The 23,026-nt window shown below is 43.1% G+C and overlaps 1 protein-coding gene across 1 annotated transcript in view; it reads left to right on the top strand.

Annotated features, from left to right (window-relative positions):
• Window positions 1-19,739, top strand: part of MPZL1 (myelin protein zero like 1) — a 61,899-nt gene extending 42,160 nt beyond the window's left edge. The window contains exons 3-6 of the mRNA XM_004312539.4: window positions 2,933-3,146; window positions 3,887-4,019; window positions 6,490-6,592; window positions 16,857-19,739. Of these exons, the coding sequence (XP_004312587.2) occupies window positions 2,933-3,146; window positions 3,887-4,019; window positions 6,490-6,592; window positions 16,857-16,958 (552 nt within the window). The 3' untranslated portion in view covers window positions 16,959-19,739. The remainder of the gene's footprint in view (window positions 1-2,932; window positions 3,147-3,886; window positions 4,020-6,489; window positions 6,593-16,856) is intronic.
• The last annotated feature ends 3,287 nt before the right edge of the window (window positions 19,740-23,026 follow it).

The raw sequence follows: 23,026 nt of genomic DNA, 5'->3' as shown, positions 1-23,026 counted from the left end.
GGGTAGAGATCTATCTTACACCTTTGGCGTCCCTCATGGTTTTAACACTGTGGCTTTTACTTAATAAATGTTGGTTGATAAGGAGATCTAGTCCCTTTTTGTGTGTGAGTTTTTTTACTGTTTCATTTCTCTCTTTCTTACTGGTTTGACCAAAGCGTTATTAATCAGTGCGGTTCAGCAAACACATACAGTTCCTGTGCTGTGCTAAGTGTGGAGGAGCACAGAGAGAAATACAGCTTGTACCCTGCCTTCAGAGGGCACCCAGTCTGATGAGGGAGAGGTTTGCGGAGACCCAAAGGTGGGAAAGAGTGTAGTGTAGGTCTATGTTGCTGCTTCAGAGGATGTTTGTAGATGAGGTAGGAAGGAAAGCAGAGACCAGATGACAGAAGGACTTGTTTGCTAAGCTAAGAGTTTATGGTTTATTTCCTGGTTAAGAAGAGAGGTGAAGGGTTTGGGGCAGGCGAGATACAATCAGACATGAGAGGCATTAAATAATGAAAATAGCTTAAGCTTTGAATTCTGTCTCCGAGACCTGTGACCTTGAGTAAGTCACTAAGGTTTTCTGAGCCTCTTTCCTCACTTGCCAAATATCTGGCAAGGTGAATCTCACCTTGCAGCGTGGTTATGAGAGTCAGAGTGTTATTTTTCATGGTACTTCCCATTTCTGCCCATCTTACAAGCGGAGGCCCTGGCTGCCTTTCTTGTCCAGTGACTAGCTTTGGAAGGCAGAGACGGTGTCTCCCTCTGGAGCAGAGGACAGGTTTGCTTACTGTCCAAGATAGTAACATGTCTCCCTTTGGGGCCATTATAAAAGATTTGGGTTTCCTAAGCTTGGGGCTCCTCAGCTGTGATACCGAGCCTCTGCACGCACAGCATCCACCCAAGCCCCTCCGTGCCTTCCCTGTGGGCCTTGCGGGGCAGGGGCCACAGATAAAAACATGCTGCTGGCTGTTTGTAAGTAATAGGGTCCTTTGTCTCCAAGTCTTCTTCATGAGAACAAAGACTTCCCAGGAGTCTTGTGTCTTCTGCCGGCATCTGTCAACCTGTGGCAGACTTGCAGGGAGGGTAGAACCTCAGAGGCTTCATAGTTCCTAACAAGCATTAGTTATAGTAAACACAGGGTATATATTTGATAAATGGTTTTTAATTTTTTTTCTCCCAATAATCATTCAGGCCTTGTGGAGGATGGATTAGAGGAGCTTGAGACCAGTTAAGAGGTCATAGCCCAAGATGCTGAGGACATGAACATCAGGTATTATCAGTGGGAACTAAACAGAAAAGAGAAACTTAGGACATGGAATTGACAGGATTGGGGATTTCTTTTTTCTTTAATGATTTATTATCTATTTATTTATTTTTGGCTGCATCAGGTCTTAGTTGCAGCATGCAGGATCCTCGTTGAGGTATGCAGGATCTTTTGTTGTGGTGCACGGGCTTCTCTCTAGTTGTGGCCTGTGGGTTTTCTCTTCTCTAGTTGTGGCGTGCAGGCTCCAGGGTGTGTGTGCTCTGTAGTTTGCGGCATGCGGGCTCTAGTGGAGGCACACGAGCTCAGTAGTTGTGGAGCGCGGGCTTAGTTGCCCCACAGCATGCGAGAGGCTAGTTCCCCGACCAGGGATCGAACCCGCATCCCCTGCTTTGGAAGGTGGATTCTTCACCACTGGACCACCAGGGAAGTCCCAGGATCGGGAAATTAATTGGATGGGAAGGAAGACAGAGGAATTAACGATAACTCCAAAATTTATGGTTTGGGAGACTGGCATGTAGCCATCAGTCAAGATGAGAGACACAGGTAGAAGATGGAGTTGATAGGAGAAGGTGGCAGACTTGGAGGGTGGAGGCAGCTGCGTGAGTAGGCAGTTGGATTAGGGGTCTAGAGCTCCAGGAAGCACTATGCGTGAGAGAGGTTTGCGCGTTAACAAAATGTAGATGGCCATTAAGTCATAGGAATGGGTGAGATTGCACAGGGGTTTGCAGCTTCCACAAAAGGTTCTGAAAATGTTGTGCTTGGATTGCCAGTGCAGCTCAGTGGTTGACTAATGCTCATTTCCACCACCCTCCCCAACCCCACTATCGCCCCATCTGTGAATATGAACAGACATCCAGCCTCTAGCAGAGGTGCTTGTATTGAAGCCGCATATCAGGATAGATCCCCACCCACCAGGCCTGACCTTACTTCCAGGGGGCTGGGTTTGACAAAGTGTTCCCTTGCTGAAAGCAGGTCTGAGGAGAGAGTGAGAGTGGAAAGAGGAAGGGGCTAAAGGCTGAACCTGCAAAGGCGGACGAGAACATTTTGGGTTGTCTGGGCTGTGTTCCTTTCACACGTCCATGACTTTTCTGTAGGAAACCAATAAGTAAGACTGGGTAACCCATCAGATGAACTGATCTGTGATATTTGGGCTTCTTTTTCTTGATGGCTTTGCATATCTTAATGGTAAGCTTTGTGAGTTAAGGCTGAAACCTTTGGATTCACTGGGCTCAACTGTGGTGCCCATCAGAGCATTGGCTTTGAAGAGTCAGGTGGTCCTGACTTTAACTCTGGATCCACCACCTATTGTCATTGTGACATTGGGCAAATGGTTTCTTTGAGTCTCCATTTCCTTATTATAAAAATACGGGTGGTAATTGCTACACCACTGGGCTATTGAGAGGTTTAGAGAGAACGTACACATTTATTTCTCCAACTGAGACAGGGTTGAACTCCATGATTTCTAAATCCCTGTCTGGCTTAGGTTCTATAGCCTGAGATTTGTAATATGATGTGGCATTTCTTTCTGGATGAAGTCTTTTTTTCACATCCTTCTACTCCGCCATCTTGATTGGAGCTCCTCAGATGATGTCTTTTTTTAAAAAAACCCTTCACAGCATGCCTATAATAGAGTTTAGAACTTCTACCTTTGAGAATAGCTCATGTGTTCTTTTTTTCTAATTGCAGTTTTTCCACTACTCCCAAGGGCAAGTGTATGCCGGGAATTACCCACCATTTAAGGACAGAATCAGCTGGGCTGGAGACCTCGACAAGAAAGATGCGTCAATCAACATAGAAAATATGCAGTTTATACACAACGGCACCTACATCTGTGATGTCAAAAATCCGCCTGACATTGTTGTCCAGCCAGGACACATTAGGCTTTATGTTGTAGAGAAAGGTACTTCCTTGAGTATTTTTGCAGTAATGATTCAGTCCCCTTTATTTCATGCTTAGTTAGAGAACAAGAGTTACATTTCAGGGTGTGTTTGAAAGGGGTATTTCTGCCATACAGTTATGCTCCCTGTTTCCATCGACCTGTGGCTCTACCGAACATGCCTGGGGGTCAGGGAGCTCATTCCCACCGGAGTGGCTGATTTCTCCATTTATAAACCTGCTGTCTGGGGCATACTGATCAGATTAAAGGAGTATGAATTTTTCACTGTTAATTAGAAGTAAGGCCAGATTCATTATAGTTGGATGGGGTGAGTATTGGGAAAGAAGGAGATTAATATTGTTTTAATATTCTCCAGGAGAAAGCTTTAACATTGGCAGAAACAGTATAGCTATTTCTTCACCTTTTTTGGAGAATAAGCAGGCAATGCGGGTTCTGCTCTCTCATTTCGAGACAAAGTCTGCTTTGTTGGAGAATAGATTGAGGTAAATTCACATCCCCAGCTTTTCTTCGATTTTAGAGCACTGAGAGGGATTATGTATATAGAAATGTTTTTAGTTCTAAAGCTCATTCTTTATCAGCTAATGTTCCTATGTCATCAGTTAGGTACTAGGATCTCATAATTTGGATAATCAAATAGGGTATGGTAATTGCTAAAGGAAGACACTTGTTTATTAACTTGATACAATTCCATTTCTTCTCTCTGTCGCAGTGTACCTTAAACCTGTTTTGTTCTTTCTCTCTAGAGATTTTGCCTGCGTTTCCCGTTTGGGTGGTGGTGGGTATAGTTACTGCTGTGGTCCTGGGTCTCACGCTGCTCATCACCATGATTCTGGCTGTCCTCTATAGAAGGAAAAACTCTAAACGGGATTACACCGGGTAAGCAGCTCTGCTTTTGGGGGGAAGGGTGGAGGGAAGGAATCAGAGTTTATGAAAACTTCTGTATGCTTTATGGGAAAAGAATTGTGAAGAATTAGCTACCGTTAGCATTCATGTCGGAATCGAGCCATCTTCTTAGAAGATGTTCTGACACGGGCAAGCAGAAATCAGTGGCCTGCTGTTAAACGTAGACTATGACACTAATCCCTGTTTCAGTTTCTTTCTTAGGTTTGGTGAAATGGACTGCTCAGTAGTCTGTGCTCTGTGTTTCAGTATCATCCACTCTGCAGTTAGCATTATTAAGCCACAGATATCACTTACCTAATATGAGTTTAACTTGATCTCTAGGTAATAATCTCATAAGGTTCTTCTTTTCAGTTAGGTAAACATAATAATGATAAGAGGAGTATGCTGATAAATGACCCCCCCCCCCGATGTGATGATGCAGGGCTTTTCCTGTTTGTAGTTTGGTTTATTGCTTTGACCATTCTGGAATGCATGGCTGGACTCATCCAAGCTGAGTTAATAAGAGTTGCAAAATATACCAGCAATAAAGAAGACTTTCGTTTTGTTTGCGGCTTCTCAAAGAGAACATGTTTGAGCATAGGGTGTGTGTCTAATTGAAGGACCCTCTCTTTCTGCCACTCCAGCTGGAAAGCTAGCCTGTATAAGCTTGGTAGAACTCGTGTGGTAAGACTGAGAGTGAGGCTGGGTTTCAGTTGATGTAGCACGAGCTGCGTCCCCGGTGCACGGAAGGGACTGTGGTTGAGGGTTGCATGCCCTGGACTCCCTGGCTGGTGGACGGTGGGGACCTCTCGCTTTGGGCTGTGCCGCTCTACTTTTTAGGAGTGCTGTGTTTTAAGGAGTTTTAAGTGTTCAAATTCAGATATCATTTGCTTGGAATGTTTCTATTCTGCTGACTGCACCTGCCCCCTTGCATGGTGAGTGGTTTATGATGAAATGTAACCGAAGCATTGGTTTTCGACATGAAACTAATCCAGGGTGGTGACACGCCAGTCTCTGTAGTTCACGCTTTTTGGGTTAATAAAGGCACAGAAAAGTGTGCCTTAGAATTCTGCATGGCATCGTGAATGCTGCTATTCTTCTTACTTTGGTTTTTTTTTCCCCCTCCCCTGCCTTTTCTACCTTGGTGTGCCGGGATCAGATCCTGCCTATCTTCCACTTCTTAAGAAAAGCTGACATAGACGACACATTGGGACTATAACAGGGCTGGGTCTCCTCTTCCACTCCCACTAGACACATGGTAACTAATCACATTGGCCGTTGCTGTTAATATTCATGTGTATGTATTCAGCCCATCTCCCTTGTTGACAACTAACTAGCCAGCTCTGAGCTAACCCAACAGCTATCATGGTTTGTCCACAAATATGTCATGTGTCTGTGTTAGAAACATGTTGAGTGTACCATCCCAATGAAATTGGGTTGTCAGGTTTTATGGTCATCTGAACATATATGTTCTTCATGTAAAATGCCTTTGTGTGTGTGTGTGTGTTTTAGTTTTTTTTATACTTGAACTGTAGTATTACTGAGTTAGACTCTTTGTGTTACAATACTCAAACCATTTTGGTTTGTGGCATATAGCCTCCCAGTTCAGAGAAGGCACAGTTTGCAGAATGCTTTGTATGCTTTGGTCTTAGTAACGACACTTTAAATGTGATTCTCTCCACACTCCTAAGATTTTTTAAAAGTACGTTATAAGGGATTGAAGCTCTGCTGAAGACACATCCCATTAGGGAATCCCTAATGAGTTACCTCCTGGCATTCACTTTCCCTGGTTTATTTATGAGATAGGGCTTGCTGTTGAAGACCCCGACGCCCCTGAAAAAGTTCAGGCCGTGTGATGTGGCATTCCACAGTTTCTTATCATCCATGACTTCCTGAATTTTCTTGGGTTTGGTTGCGGAATTGATGGGGAAACAAACTTATGGGGACCTAGGGGATGGAAGGAATGAGATAAGCCAAGGCTATGAGCCTGGATCAGTGTCTGTCATTTTGGAAGCACATTCAGAAGAGGTTTGCCTTTGATGATCACAAAAGCGAATTGCTATCAAGAAGGTATAGCTTGCTCCTTTAAACCTGTATCCCAAAGGAGGATTTATGGTAGGGAAAAAAGCCAAAGAAGCAAAAGGATAAATGTACATTGTAGCCAGAATCCCATCCAGCAGGTATCATTGTTATAAACTGGGGCAAAGAGATTGCACCACATTGGATTCTTGTACCTCCCCTGGAGTAGCTTCACTGACTTGGAAGAATTAGTGTCAGGGATAAAAAAATAGTTTCAAGATACGTGATTGTTTTGATACTCATTGTTTTGTTGAGTTTTGTTTTTATACATCTTCTACTTCATTTTGTCATCACTTGCATTTCTATATTTTTTGTTTCCATTTATTTTAATTCCTTTTTTTTTTTTTTTTTTTTTTTTACATTCTCCAAATTGCCAACTCATCAGCTGCAATACATCAGAGAATGTGTCACCGGTTAAGCAGGCTCCACGGAAGTCCCCCTCCGACACAGAGGGTCTAGTAAAGAGCCTACCTTCTGGATCTCACCAGGTAATGGCTGATTGCAGTTCCGCCCACCATGCCATGCTCTGCAGTTTGGTGCTGTGTCACTCTGTGGGGTGTGGGAAAGAACACTGAGCTGTGAGAAACGGACAGAAAGAGAGAGAGCAAGAGAAACAGAGGGGAACGTAAGGGCTGGTTTCGGAGGACCACAAGAAGGTATGTAGGGAAGAATCTGACTTGAGTAAAGGTTTCCACCAAACCACCACTAACAGATTGGCCCAAGCAAAATTAGGAAATGACTTTGTCAGATGTAAATACTTCTTCCTTCGTTGCTCAAAGAAATAAAGCTAGTGAACTAGATTCTATACTGAGGTGTTCTATAAGCCATGGAATTCACAGGAAAAAGTTGATTTTGGTGTTGGTAATAGAACAGAAAAATTATTTTGTATGAATTCTTTAGGAGAAATTGAAAGTAAACATTTATCTGAATAATTAGTAGGCTCGATGAACAAGGAAAGGCTTTAGCTTCTGCTTCTTGTAGAAAGTACAGAGAAGAAATAACTTTCATTTGGAATTCAGCAGGAATCTGGCATTGAGGTTAATATTGTGTTTTGGCCATGCTGGCGTAACTATAAATGGCAGAAATTCCAGAGCTTAGTACCAATTCTGGTCTTCTGGGGTAGAAAGCATTAGAAGGAATGTGGCCAGTTATAACTTTGCCCTGAGGAGGCGGGATTGAGGCTGTAGTGGGGCGGGTGGATTTAAGAGGAAGTAAAGGATAACAGTGTTTTGTGGAAGAAGTATTCCACAGTCTTAGTTCACAGTTGTCCTACGTGGTGAGGAAACTGAGGCATTGCGATGTTAAATTACTAAAAGCACAGACCCAGTTAGCAACAGAATTGGGGCGAGAACCTAGATTTCTAGGCATTGTCCTTCACAACATCAGGCTCCTTACTTGTTCCTAATCTGTCTGTCCATCTCTCTCATTCTGTTTGTCTCTCCGACTGTCTCTCTCGGATTATGTAGGATACCTCAGTTCACTAATTTGGATTGTGAATGGGAATAGGGTTGTGAATAAAGGCGTTAGAGTTACAGGTAGGCATGATACCTAAAGAAGCCTTGGAAACTTTTTCTTCTGTCCTTGAAATGCCATGGGCGTTGTTCTCCTGTTGAAAACAGACTGGGAGGAAAAAAAAAAAGAAACAATGGACTTTGGACACTGGAAAACAGGTTGTGCAGCACCATGATTCCTAAGAGAAGGGAAACAAATAAGGAGAGCCCTGTGATCGTCCCAGCTTACTCCTCAAGGCATTTTCCAGGCTGCAGTGCTGAGGGGAAAACAGAAACAGCTCACCTGTCTCACTGAATTGAGGAGGCGGACATCAGAGTTTGGGGAGGCCTCCTTAATCTTCTTGAGAAAGGATGCACAGCAGATACAAATTTTGAGGCTTCGTATGGTAGGCAGAATAATGACCTCCAAAAGATGCCCACATCCTAATCCCTGGAACCTATGGGATATGTTACCTTACCTGTCAAAAGGGACTTTGCAGCTGTGATTACAGATCTTGAGATGGGGAGATTTTCCTGGATTATCCATGTGGGCCGAATGTAATCATAAGGGTTCTTTTTTTTTGCGGTACGCAGGCCTCTCACTGCTGCGGCCTCTCCTGCTGCGGAGCACAGGCTCAGCGGCCATGGCTCACGGGCCCAGCCGCTCCGCGGCATGTGGGATCTTCCCGGACCGGGGCACGAACCCGCGTCCCCTGCATCGGCAGGCGGACTCTCAACCACTGCGCCACCAGGGAAGCCCCATAAAGGTTCTTATAAGAGGAAGGCAGGAGGGTGAGAGCCAGAGATTTGAAGATGCTATTCTACTGGCTTTGAAGATGAAGGAAGGGGTCACAAGCCAAGGAATGCAGGCAGCTTCCATAAGCTGGAAAAAGCAAGGAAGCAGATTCTCCCTAGAGCCCCTAGAAGGAATGCAGCCCTGCTGATGCCTTGATTTAGCCCAGTGAATCACATTTCAGACTTTTGACCTCCAAAACTGTAAGATAATACATTTGTTTTTAGCAGGTCTAAAATTGGTTTTATTCTCCTCCCTCAAGCTTGACTGATCATCTGGTTGGGTAGGATTCCAGGTTGGAAATCATTTTCCTACAGCATATTGAGGCATTGCTGATTTTTGTAGCTTCCAATGCTAAGAAGTTGATACAGTTCTGATTCCTCCTCCTTCGGGTGGGACCAGTTTTACACCCCTTCTCTTAGAATCTTCTTTATCCCTCATGCTCTGAAATTTTATAAAATTGTGGGCCTTTTTTGTTCATTGTACTGGCTACTCAGTGGGCTTTTTCAGTCTGAAAACTCTGCCCTTCAGTTTTAGGGTATTGTCTTCCATTATTCTTTGGAAAATTTCCTCCTTCCATTTTCTATCCTCTCTTTTGGAAATTCCTGTTAGCAGTTAGATCATCTAGAGCAGTCCTTTCGTTTTCTTAATTTTTTCCGTTTTGCAGTTTCTTCTAGAAAATTTCTGTAACTTTATCTTCCAACTTTTATTAAATATTTAATTTCTGCTATCTTTTTATTAATTTTCAAGAGCCATTGCTTATTCTGGTTCTGATAACCCGTACTTTTCATGGATGCATTGTCTTATCTCTCTGAGCATATCATTTTTTCTTGTTTCATGATTTTTAAACAATGTTTTCTTCTGTTACTAGATTTTGCTGTTTCTTTTGAATTCCCTTTTTTCTTTTATAATTTTTGTCTGTCACGTTAAAAGCTTTCCTCAAATGCCCAGCGATCCTTGGTTATCTGTTTGTATTGAAGGCACTCAGATCTGATCACGAGCTCTAAGCAGAGACAGAGCTTACTGGGTAGTAGGCTTCACTGTTTGTATAAAGTGCTGGCTGGCTTTCACTGGGGGACCCCTAAGTATCAGTTGCTAAGGTCTTTTCTCTTGGGTTAGTTGATTTCTCCAGAAAGAAATCCTCTGATTCCATGCTTGGGACTGGAGCAGAGGAAGGAGAGAGGAGGGCTCCCTGTTCAGTAAGTGGATTTGCCTGCCCTGTTTTCAGCACCAAGACCCTACCCTGCAGTGACTGCTGTCCCTGAGTCAGAGATGGGCTCAGCTCTCCTGTGAGTAAACCCCCAGGGTTCTGCCCAGGCCTGACTCTGCGGCATTTTCTGGAGGCTAGTGAGAAGCAGTTCAAGCACTGTGTCAATCTATATGATCATTTTTCAGCATTTGCAGTATGACACCAGGTCAGCTTTGAGAGGAAACCCGCAGCATGCCTCACAGTTGATTCCTAGGTTATTTCCTTTGTGCTCAGTACAGGCCCCTGAAGGCCTCTTCTCTAACATGTTGCAAATCAGGGTTTCTGTTCAGTGACACGTCCCTGGAGCACCCTTTGTCTTACTTGGTTATTTTTCATCAAGTCGTACTGTACCTTTTATTTTACAGTTACACAACTTGTTAAAGACATTTTCTGCCTTACCTGTTTCTGGGACTTATAAAGCCTTTGTCGGTCCACACAAGGCTTGGAAGTGGACTGCGTGATTCCCCTGGAGACTTAGCTTCCAATTTTTGTTTTATTTCGGTTTGCATTCAATGGTCAACTTGGAACAGGGGCTGCTATCCTGGGGTTAAAACGTTTGCTTCAGATACTCCACAAAATTCCTAAGCGCTCCAGGGCCTTAGGTGACGCTGGCGTGTGCTCTTACTTTGCCATCACACGCCGTCTTCAGTATGTGTATCAGAAACACCTCTGTGTCAGAGCACCGGAGGTGTTTGTAGAAGTTGTTCTTACCAGGATCCTTTTGATACACTCCATCTTCAGTTGTTCAAACCAAGGCAGAAAAGGTTTCACGGTTTAGGAAAAACTGGCTTGACCTGATATGTTCATTTTATTAGGTAATTTATGAGATTAAGTACTTTTTGTAAGTTGCGCACAAGCAAAGGTAGCAATTGTTTTGAAACTTCAGTCATTCCATTGCACGTTCTCTTTGATCACTTCCACACACATCTGAGTGCTCAGCATACTTACAGCGTAAACTGGACGTGGGAAATGCAGGCATGAGTATCACCCAGTCCCTGCCCTCCAGAACCTCAGAGTCTCCTGGGTTGTTCAGGTCATTTTCAGGCTTTTCTATGATATGGAGAATTTTTTTATGTAAATACCCTGACAAAACAGCCTTGAGGAAATCTTCATATTTAGATAGACATCTTAGTGTTTTAAGGGTTAGTGATGTGTTACAAACTAGTATTGACGCTGGGGTCCAGCTCATCGTGGTAACTTGTGGGGCATTATTTAACTTCAACATCTGTTCCCTTATCTTTGAAATGATGGGTTGGGGCAAGTTGATCTTTAAGCCCCTTCTCATTTTTCCAGTGCTAATTGTAAGAGTCCATGGTACACGGTGCCTTATAAGGAGAGGTTTAGGCAGTTGCTGCCCACCTATCGCAATCAGATCTGTGAAATGGGTACATGGTAGGGATGTTTGCAAACTACCCCTTGGGACTTTCTTCCAAGGGTTCTATCATGACATGCTCCCTTGATTATCAGAACCTTCCATTTTCTACCTGCAGGCATCATCTGAGAGTCTAATAGCGTTAGTCATTACTATTTGGATGAATCAATAACTCAAAGTTATTTTATCAGAAGAGAAAGAATACTAGTGCTCCAGGAAGGAAATTTACAAAAGATGAAACATAATAGCCAGGCAGGGCATTAAGTGCACTATATTCCTCGTCTGTCTTTGGCCACTATTTTTGTTATAATTGGAAGACTAGTAACAGAAGACTCGACTAAAAGTACCTTTAACAGTAAGAAGTTTATTAACTCACAAGAGGCCCAGCAATGTCATGAAGACTCAGGTTCTTTCCATTTTATTCTTTCCTCCTCTGCATATTGTCTTTGTTCTCAGGCTCCTTCCCTCAGCCTCAGAATGGCTGCCGTGGTTTCAGGCAGCTCATGAAAAAAGGTACCTGAGCTGAATTCCTAGCGCTGAATCTCCTCCCAGGTGGTTTTTATTATGGAGGAAAATCTTTACCTGGGGCTCCCCAGCAAACTTTTCCTAGTCCCCTTGGCAGAGTGGGTCACACGCTGATGCCCCTTCCAGTCATCTGCAGGGGGACAGATCGGCTTCACCCCTGGGGGCAGGGGAGAGTGGGGTCGTTCACCTGAGTGGAGGAAAGGTGCACACCAGAACCGAATTAGGGCTCTTCCCGCACACAGAGAGGGAGGTTGAGTTGGGAAGGGTGTTAGGTAGGCGCTACCTAGAGTGGAGTATTCTGGCATTAGGGAAAAGATAAGTACAAATCTTTCTTTGTAACGCTTAGCTCTGAATGACATGGGTTTCAAATAATTTTTGTGAATATATCTTACGAACAGTTGGTTTTCTAGATCCTTTTCTGGAAATGGTTAATGCTTTGTATACAAAAGGCAAGCGGGAGTTCCCTGGCGGTCCAGTGGTTAGGACGCCATGCCTCCAGTGCAGGGGATGTGGGTTTGATCCCTGGTTGGGGAACTAAGATCTCGCATACCGTGTGGTACAGTCAGAAAAAAAGGGGGGGGGGCAAGTATTTATGGAGGACAGTGAGGGAACAGTTATGTATTTGTCAACTATAGTCTATAGATACGTGATGTCTCCAGAAGTACAGCATGTGCATTCGTTCATGTAGTCCTCACAACAGCCCTACGAGGCAGGTTCTTTTACTGTCCCTATTTTACACGTGAAGAAACTGAGGCTTAGTTAGGTTGAGTCACTTGCTCAAGGTCAGTAGTTAGTGGCAGAGCTGGTGTTAGACCCCGATCTGTGTGTGGCTCTAAGGCATGTATTTGTTCTACCCTGCCTGTCCAGTTCTTTTCAGCTTCCTTTTGATAATCAGTTTCATTTATCTCAAAGAATGTCACAAGACACATCTGTTTCACATCTATATTTGGTGATGTGAAATAAATACTGAAAATGTGTTTTGTGAACAATCAATGAGCAAGTGGTAAAAACAGATGTTCTCTCTTAGTGATACTTGTGCTAGCTTGTCAGGTGTGAGTCCCCTAATGCCTGAAGGACCAGATTCAGATTCTAAAGGGCTACAGAGACCATGGAAAGTGTACTTCAGGACATAATAGCTTCCGAGAAATTAATATCTGTTCAGAGATAGGTCTCCTTGCTCTTCCATAACCCTCTTTTCCTGGACCCTCTTCCCACACCTTCACCAGTATGTTTTTATTTTGGGATAAATTTCATGCAAGTAGAGTTCAGGGGTAATTTCATCTCTAACTGAAACTAAATGAATAGACCTAGGTCAAGCAATTAGTCTCTTGAAACATTTTCAATAGTAAAGACTATTTGTATAATAAGTAGTTGGGGAAAATATATATGTACAGAGCAATTTTTCACTCGGTTATGGTAATTCTTTGTGACAACGCCAAAAAAAAAAAAATGGAGGATGAGGGAAAGTGAGTGAGTGTCAAGATGTACAGTAAAAACAACTCCATTAAGGGACTTCCCTGGTGGTGCAGTGGTTAAGAATCCTCCTGCCAATGCTGGGGACACGGGTTCGAGCCCTGGTCTGGGAAGATCCCACATTCCGTGGAGCAACTAAGCCCGTGTGCCACAACTACTGAGCCTGTGCTCTAGAGCCTGTGAGCCACAACTACTGAAGCCCATGCACCTAGAGCCCGTGCTCAGCAACAAGAGAAGCCACAGCAACGAGAAGCTCACGCACTGCAATGAAGAGTAACCCCCGCTTGCCGCAACTAGAGAAAGCCTGCGCACAACAACAGACTCAATGCAGACAAAAAAAAAAAACAGCTCGGTTAATGTAGGTGTTATCGTTGATATTGTTTTAACTCTCGAACACCCCAAAGTAAATATCTTAGCGATGGCAGGTACATTTCCAAGTTGATCTTGGTTCACTGACCCCTCCTGAAGTCCTCAGTGGTCTTCTTGGCCCTCAAAGTGTTAAAGTCCTGAGGCATGTCCCACAAAGACCCAGGGTACCTACAGCTGCCAAGTCAACCTCGGAACCCAACTTTAGAGAGCTGTGTTAGATGGAGCTAGATTCATCAGCAGATTCCTGAGCTCCAATTCTGGTGAGGATTCCTTTAGATCCATTCTTTCATCCACCCCTTCATCCAACACGTACAGTCTGCCAAAGACTGTTCTAGGCATTTAACAAAGCCCCTGACCTGAGGGCCTTATTACATTCTAAGGGGGAAAGGGAGTGAGGACATTAGATAGTGGGAAGCAATTTGAAGAAACTAAATCCATCAGTAGGAAGGAGTTCCTTTTATCCCTCAGTGTTTTCCCAGTTACTTTCAGCAAATCGTTGCGTTCTCTTGCCATGAAGGACAATACTGTCTCACGTGAAAGACCTTACTGGTGTTTTAACATTTACTGACCAATTCAGAGATTATGCTGTTATTTTTCTTTGTTGCTTTCTCTGTGCTCTGTCTCTTCCACTCGCACAGTTTATCAGTTATCTATTACTGTGTAACAAACCACTTTAAAAGATAGTGGCTTAGAACCACCACCAGTTATTTGGCTCCCACTTCTGTGGGTTGGTTGGGCAGGTCTTCTGGTCTAGGGCAGTTCAGCTGACCTCTGCTGGCTCGCTCGTGCATCTGCAGTTGGCTGGACAGCCGGCAGGGGTCTCACTCATAGGCTGACAATTGGCAGGCAGTTGGTGGGCCAGAGAGACACAGGACAACTGGGCTGTGTGTCTCACATCAGCCAGCAGTAGCTTGGGCTTCTTCACGTGGTGGTGGTGGCTCTGTGGGTTCCAAGATCAAGGAGACAGTGGAAGCTGCAAGGCCAGTTGAGGTCTAGGTATGGAACTTACACATGTTACTTCTGCCACATTCTGTGGGTCAAAGCAAGTGATAAGACCAGCCTGGATTCAAGGGGTTAAGAAGCAGGTTCTGACTCTTGGTGGGAAGAGCTGCAGCATTATATTGTAAGGGTGTAGGTGCAACAAGGGGAAGAATTTGTAACCATCTATCACACGGTGTAAACTCCTTCCCCCATGAATACACCCTAAGCCTCCTAATGGATGAGGTCTTATTGTCTAGGAAGTTACATAATTTAATTTCAGGATCTGTTCTGTTGGAAATGGCTGTTACCAAGGATCCATTAACTTACTAGAAAACACTTCTTTTCATTGTTTTCCTGGAAGTAGAAAATAGTTAACTTTAACTTTTTATTTTGTAGAATCACATTTAACTTGCTGCTTTTTGAGATGAATATAGAGGGTTTCAGTTTGATTCAGTATTAACAGCGTGATCTGTTGTGTTACCCGTGACAGGAATGAGAGTATCACACACGGACTAAAGACAAACACGCTGACTTTGACTGCTTGATTTACTTGACTGGTGACCTCGGTATATTTTCAAGTATATTTGTATAACAATATGTTCATGAGAATAATGATTAATATGTACTGAGTGCTGCCAGACGCCGCTTAAGTTATTTGTAGATATCATCTCATTTAATTCTCACCACCATCTTAAGACGTATAATACTATTGTTAGTGCCATTTCAGAGATAAAGAAACTAATGCTTGGGGGTTTTAAAATACGCCTTCTGTAGAAGTTGGGGGGCCTGAACTCCACAGGATCCCACGTTACACACTAAAGGACGCAGGTTGTGGGACTCCTAGATGGGAGTGAGGATGTTTGTTTTTTTCCATTTTTTTCTTCTTTTTATTAGTAGACTTTATTTCTTAGAGCAGTGTTAGTTAGGTTTATAGAAAAATCTAACAGAAAGTAAAGAGAGGTCCTGTGTACTCCTTCCTCTCCAAAGTTTCCCTGATTATTAACAACTTGCATTGTTGTGGTACATTTGTTACAGTTGATGAATTAATATAGAAAACATTATTATTAACTAAAGTCTGTGGTTTATGTTAAGGTTCAGTCTCTGTGTTGTACATTTCTATGGGTTTCACCAAATGCATATGTCACGTATCCACCATTATAGATTCATACAGAACAGTTTCAAGGATGTTTATTTTAAACCACATACTTTGGCTCCTGAGCTTATGATTTCAAAGTTGAAAGCTTGAGCACAGTAGTAGACTATTCAAAGAGAGAATCCCTGGATTGGGAGAGAAGTCGACTTTGGGTTATATTAACTTTTCTTTACCCGTGAAACAGGCCTATTTTGTTGTTGCTGTTGACAATTTTAGAATCTCTGGGTTGGAAGGGACTTTAAGGGCTGTGAAGCACAGCCACCTGTCTGATATTTGAACCTTCGGCCTTCCCTCCTTCCCCAAGAGTCAGAGGACTCGCTCTGGCCCAGGCCACTTTGCCTCGCTGTCCCGGGTGGGACCCTGACAGCTCTCTTCCTTACTGCCGAGGGTGAGAAGAGGGCCTCTTCTACTTTAGTCCATTTAGGGCTTTTCCGTATAGCTCTGCAGATTGTGGCTTTGGGGGTTACTTTAAATTTTAAAACAGGAAAAATGGTTACCTGATCTTAGATATCAAAGAAGCAATATTTTTATTGGTTATGGTAAGATTAGACTAACAGAATTATAGTATAAGTAGGTACGTGGAAGAATATTTGAAGTTTTTCTTAAGTACCTGTTTGTATAAAGTGACCAGTTCGAATTGATTGTATTTTCGAGTAGCACTGAATATGTTGGTTTCTTGTATCATTCTGAAAGTCATGATTTCAGTGGGTCTCGGGTTGACAGAAGTGCCCATGTTTGTCCTTGAGACTCCCAATTACAAGAGTTGAGGAAGTCTGTGATAGGTATTAAGATAAGGGTAACTCCCGGGAAGGAATATTATATTGTTATAGAAATTTTAAAACAGATAACAGAAGTAGACAGAACAATGTAATAAATCTCTATGTACCAGCTTGAACAATTACCAAGTATACCCAATCTTGTTTGTTTGTTGTTTTTTTTTTTGCGGTACGCGGGCCTCTCACTGTTGTGGCCTCTCCCGTTGCGGAGCACAGGCTCCAGACGCGCAGGCTCAGTGGCCATGGCTCACGGGCCCAGCCGCTCCGCGGCATGTGGGATCTTCCTGGACCGGGGCACGAACCCGTGTCCCCTGCATCGGCAGACGGACTCTCAACCACTGCGCCACCAGGGAAGCCCCCCAATCTTGTTTTAAAGTCAATCCCAGGAAAAAATAAAGTCAGTCCTGGACATACGGTTCCTAAGAAGGAACATATGTACCTGAAGACATTCAAAAGAGGGAACTCTTCGCTCTGGAACCTTAACAATATTCCCTTTAATCATTGCTTCTGTCCCTGCACCTAATGGGGCCACCAGTTTTTCCAAACCTCTAATTCTACTTCTCTTCTCCAGGGCCCAGTCATATATGCGCAGCTAGACCACTCTGGCGGACATCACAGCGACAAGATTAACAAGTCAGAGTCTGTGGTGTACGCGGACATCCGGAAAAATTGAGAAGACCCCAGTCATATCCTAAGCAAGAAACAAATCCAAACTGGACTCTTGTGCAGAAAATGTAGCTCATAACCATGTGTGGCCTTGGAAACCTGGACACGGACAAGCACATGTTTATTCATAGAGGGAGAAAAAGAAGTGTATAAAGAATATGTATAAATATTCTATTTAATCTTCTGATGCGAGGAGCCACTATTGCATGATGAAGAGATGGTATGATTCTACGTATACGTAAATTGTCTGTTTTTGTACTTCCCTTCAGGGTCATTTACAGTTGAGAAAATTCAGACACATTCCTATCACCATCATTTAGATGTGGTTTGCCTTAATGGAGATGGTAGCAGATCTTTTAGTATTCTAATAGACATGGCCTTTTCATGTAAGGGCTTAACCCGCCTTCGCGTTTATTGTACTTGGAGAGTGGAGATGCTATGATGGAAGCATGTTCAGGGTGGCCTTTAGCCCAGGGTGTACCACCTATTTGGCGGTTGTTTTTAGAAAGCATCCATTTGCTATGCCACTCAGAGACAGTGTGAAAGATTTTGTTGCTATTTTGCTCTCTAAAATACGGAGCAGTTTTTAGCTTTCAGTGTTGTGTAGACTATAACATCACACCCTGTAAGCATATTGTCTCAATTTGTGGATTCATCATAGCAAGATTAGCAAAGGATCAGTGCCGGAAGTCACTTCCTTCCAGGTACTTTTAGATCAATACCATAATCAATATATAATTGAAGTAGAGACCCCAGGCCTGGCTTGAGGAGTACTGTACCATTGGGAGAGCAAAAGTGTGTTACATTCTTTGCTGAAGTCCTTCATACTTGTAATAAGAGTCCCCATACACCTGAAGGAGCTGAGTTTCATTTCCTTTTAAGTAGGCAGAAATGGAATAATTAGATTGCCAGTCTCCAGTATCGCAGAGTGCTTTCTAGAGAATCTTCTATATGAAGCTTCAGTCATGCTTCCAGCAGGGGCAGCATCAGTCATGGCTTCTGTAATAGATTCATGACGCCTCCGAGGCCTTTGAGGCTAAAAAGGGTCTAGAGTTTTAAAATCAGCAAACAAGGTTAGTACTTCTACGTTGGGAATCTCTTCTGTTTCTGGTTTTTTGTTCTTTTGATAAACAGTGAGATGAGGAGAAATCTAGACAATTTGGGCATCCTTCTCAATTTATTTTCTCCCATTGACCACCGCCCCCAACACCCCATCTCAAACCTATGTGTTTTTTTAACTCAGACTGAAAAGCATGGTGAAAATCATTAAACACTTATGTTGTCATTCCCCATTTTCTGGATTTTTTTTTTTAAATAATTTTTTTCGTTTAAAATTGAAAGCCCACAGTTAGAGGAAGAATACTGACAATAGGGTCCCAGGATGTGTTCAGGTAAGTAGGGATGACACGTAATGTTAGTTTTTCTCCCATTTACTTTGAGGACCCCCTAAGAGCTGCCATCTCCCCCCACCCCGCCCCATCTTGTCATCTTTGTGAGGGAGTTTGAAGGCTGAGTTTTAAGGAAACAAAGAAGGATTTAGATTTAAAGGTGTGCACGAAGTGGTTACATAGAGAAAGGGTGTGTGAGCTACAAAACGAACTCTGCCCCATACGTGTGGTCTTTTATTTGCTGAGGGACTATTTGTTGTTATTCACATGATGCTGCAACTTACATTCCGTTGATATGTACGTGAGCGGGGAGCGGGCTGCGTCATCACACATACCGGCCATCTCCGAAGCTGGTGCGTCTGGCGTGTGTTGCGGCGTGGGAAGAAAACCTGCCGGCTCTGCTGCGTCTGCCTGTTCTGTGCTCACAGGTCCCGCGCAGGACACAGGGACGCGGAGCGCTCTACCCGAGACAGTTCTGCAAAGTGGTCAACTTTGCCTTGCGCCCTGGGGCTTCTTTGCCTCCACGGTGAAAACTCCAGGAACCTTTAGGAGACATTTTTGTGTGTTGGGAAGGCGGGGGTTGGTGTTGGGATGTCACCCTTCAGGCTGATGCCAGGATGACGATACTCTTGGTGAGCCCTCCCACTGTGAGAATTGTACAGCCGTCCGGGACTTCAGGGGGAAAGAAGACAGGTTGTGGTGAGACCAAGTGTGTGCACTGATAAGTGTAACTTCCTTACGGTCGTTTTTGGCAGAGAAAGGGGGATCCTCCTTAACCTTTCGCAGAGGTCCAGTGAATCTACTATACGTACTTCCTCACACCTCCTGATAGCAAGAGCCCTGATTTCTCTGCATGTTTGTGAAGCTGCCACCCAGAGCACCGGCCCTCGCTTTCGCTAACCACAGCCGTGGGCCTTCCCTCCCCTGCCTCCCCGTGGCCTCCTCTGCGGGGCAAGGGTGGTCAGCTGCCAGCTTCTTACTCTGGGTCTGTGACTGATTTGTCTGAGAGAAGCTGCTCACACCTGGGTGGAGCACCTCAGTGTTGGGGCTTTTTCCAAAACTCCTCACACCAACTCCTGTGGATCTTTTGACCCTTTCTCCTGTGTCCCAGCATCCTCATCCCTGGACACAGATGACAACAGCAGGGTTGCTTCCAAATGTCAGGGCTGTCCTTTCCATGTCTGATTATTGGCAGAATGAGACCTCTTAAAACTACACATGATTTTTCTAAGGGGGCACCTAAAGGATTACTTGAGATTAAAATTCCAATCTATCTGTAGTTTTTCAATGGAAATGTATTCAGCTAGGTAAAAAAAAAATAAAAATCAAGTTCATTAATTTTTCTTTTTCAATTGTTGTATTTTTGTGAATATTTTAATACATCTTTTTCAATTACTGGACTGTGTTGTGTGCTCATTTTTAATCAAGTGAAGAAGATATCAAAGCCCTTTCTTTAATTTATCCTGCCCCAGGCTTCTCATTCTTCAGAAACACCACACTTGTGCCTGCCTCACGTCCTTTGCACCTGCCATTCCCTCGGCCTGGAACACACATTGTACACATTTGTATGGTTTGCTCCCTCACTTCCTTTAAGTGTCTACCCACATGTCACCTTCTCAGAGAGACCTTCCGTGATATGTGAAAGAGCAACTTCACCCATCCCTGGCTCTTCCTAAACTCCTTAACCTGGCTCTTTTTTCTCCCTGTCGAACTATATATGTGCTTGTCTGTTTTCCCTACTAGAACATAAGCACTGAGAGGCCAGACCTTTGCTGTTTTGTTCACTGATCCATCTTTAGAACACTGCCTGGCAATTAGCAGTTGTTCAATAAATGTTGACTAGATGGCCGATGGATAGGTGGATTTATCTGTCAACAAATCTATATTTGAGAACTATCCTATGTCAGGCACTGTGCTAAGCATAAGGAAGACACAGCTCCTCAAGGAGTTTGCCACACTAGAAGTGAGAGAAGGTGGCATAACTGTGATAATAGCTACTAAGTACTTGCTGTGTGCCAGACACTTTGCATTTCTTATTCTGTATAGCGCTATGAGTTAATGCTAGTTGTACTAATCTTAAACCCACTTTTAGAAAGACAGTGTCAGTAAATCACAGCAGTATTTTTTTGGATATGTCTTCTAGAGTAATAGAAACAAAATAAAAAATAAACAAATGGGACCTAATTAAACTTATAAGCTTTTGCACAAGAAAGGAAACCATAAACAAAACAAAAAGACCACCTACGGAATGGGAGAAAGTAATTGCAAACAATGCGACTGACAAGGACTTAATTTCCAAAATATATAAACAGCTCATTCAGCTCAATATCAAAAAACAAACCAATCAAAAAATGGGCAGAAGACATAAATAGACATTTCTCCAAAGAAGACATACAGATGTGTAACAGGCACATGAAATGATGCTCCACATCGCTAATTATTAGAGAAATGCAAATCAAAACTACAATGAGGTATCACCTCACACCAGTCAGAATGCCCATCATCAAAAAGTCTACGAATAATGCTAGAGAGGATGTGGAGAAAAGGGAACCCTCCTACACTATTGGTGGGAATGTAAATTGGTGCAGCCACTATGCAGAACCATATGGGTGGTCCTTAAAAACTAAAAACAGAGTTGCCATGTGATCTAGCAATCCCACTCCTGGGCATATATCTGTAAAAGATGAAAACTAATTTGAAAAGATACATGCACCTCCATGTTCACTGCAGCATTATTTCAGTAGCCAAGACATGGAAGCAACCTAAATGTCCACTGACAGATGAATGGAAAAAAATTACCAAATTACCAAATTACCACATGACATTTTCCACAAAACTAGAACAAATAATCCTAAAATTGATATGGAACCATAAAAGACCTAAAATTGCCAAAGCAATCCTGAGGAAAAAGAACAAAGCAGGAGGCATAACCCTCCCAGAGTTCAGACAATATTACAAATCTACAGTAATCAAAACAGTGTGGCATTGGCACAAAAACAGACATATGTATCGATGGAACAGAATAAAGAGCCCAGAAATAAACCCACACACCTATGGTCAATTAATCTTCAACTAAGGAGGCGAGAATATATGATGGGAAACAGTCTCTTCAGCAAGTGGTGTTGGGAAAGTTGGACAGCTGCATGCAAATCAATGAAAGAACACACCACACACAAAAATAAACTCAAAATGGCTTAAACACTTAAATATGACATGACACCATAAAACTCCTAGAACATAGGCAAAACATTCTGACATAAATCGTACCAATGTTTTCTTAAGTCAGTCTCCCAAGGCAATAGAAATAAAAGCAAAATGAAACAAATGGAAGCTAATGAAACTTACAAGCCTTTGCACAGCTAAGGAAACCATAAACAAAACGAAAAGACAACCTATAGAATGGGAGAAAACATTTGCAAACTATGCAACTGACAAGAGCTTAATTTCCAAAATATAAAAAGAGCTCATATAACTCAACAGCAACAAAAAACAACACATTTGAAAAATGGGCAGAAGACCTAAATAGACATTTCTACAAAGAAGATGTACAGATGGCCAATAGGTACCTGAAAAGATGCTCAATATCGCTAATTATTAGAGAAATACAAATCAAAAGTACAATGAGATACCATCTCACACCAGTCAGAATGGCCATCATTAAAAAGTCTACAAATAACAAATGCTGGAGAGGGTGTGGAGAAAAGGGAACCCTCCTACACTGTTGGTGGGAATGTAAATTGGTGCAGCCACTATGGAGAAGAGTATGGAGGTTCCTCAAAAAACTAGAGCTGCCATATTATCCAGCAGTCCCACTCCTGGGCATATATTCAGACAAAACTATAATTCAAAAAGATACATGCACCCCTATGTTCATAGCAGCAGTGTTCACAATAGCCAAGACATGGAACAACCTAAATGTCCATCGAGAGATGAATGGACAAAGAAGATGTGGTACAAATATACAATGGAATACTAATAAGTAATAAAACAATGCCATTTGCATCAACATGGATGGACCTAGACATTATCATACTAATTGAAGTATGTCAGAAAGAGAAAGACAAATACCATATGATATCACTTATATGTGGAATTTAAAATATGACACAAATGAACTTATCTATGAAACAGAAACAGACTCACATATATAGAGAAGAGACATTGTAGCTGCCTGTGGGAGTGTATGTCCTGTGAACCACGTCATGTGTGATGTGGCAGAAAAAGAAAAGAGATACTTCCCCCAGGCCACAAGGGCAGCAGTAATGAAATCAGGTTCTCTTGGTTCCTCCCAAATTAGAATTAAGTATTGGGGAGTTTCCTCCTTCTGCTGGGACTCTGACTTCCAAGCTGCACAAGAAACATACCAACCAAACACATACGTATTTCTGAGGGTGACTACAGCCCCAAGGGAGCTGGCTTAGTGTTTAAAAGGGAACTTTGGGTACTCTTTTGCCCCTTACAGCCACAGGCCCCCTTCTGACTTCTCTAGGTGATTACATTGCTAACCAGATTTCAGAACAAATGCCAGGGCAACAGTCTTGGCTAACAGGGGAGAGGGAGGATATCAGTTATAGGGGGAATTGACATCAGGTTTGCTCATTGGTTATGAGGGAGACCAGCAGAGGAGCAGGTCCCTCCGAGCCCTCAGGTTAAGGCTGTCCTGGGCAGGTGTTTCCCTTTGATAAAC

Source organism: Tursiops truncatus, chromosome 1 (genome assembly GCF_011762595.2).
Source record: "Tursiops truncatus isolate mTurTru1 chromosome 1, mTurTru1.mat.Y, whole genome shotgun sequence".
NCBI lineage: Eukaryota > Metazoa > Chordata > Mammalia > Artiodactyla > Delphinidae > Tursiops > Tursiops truncatus.
Note: the sequence above shows the minus strand (reverse complement) of the source record. Positions and strands in the feature narration are given on the sequence as shown.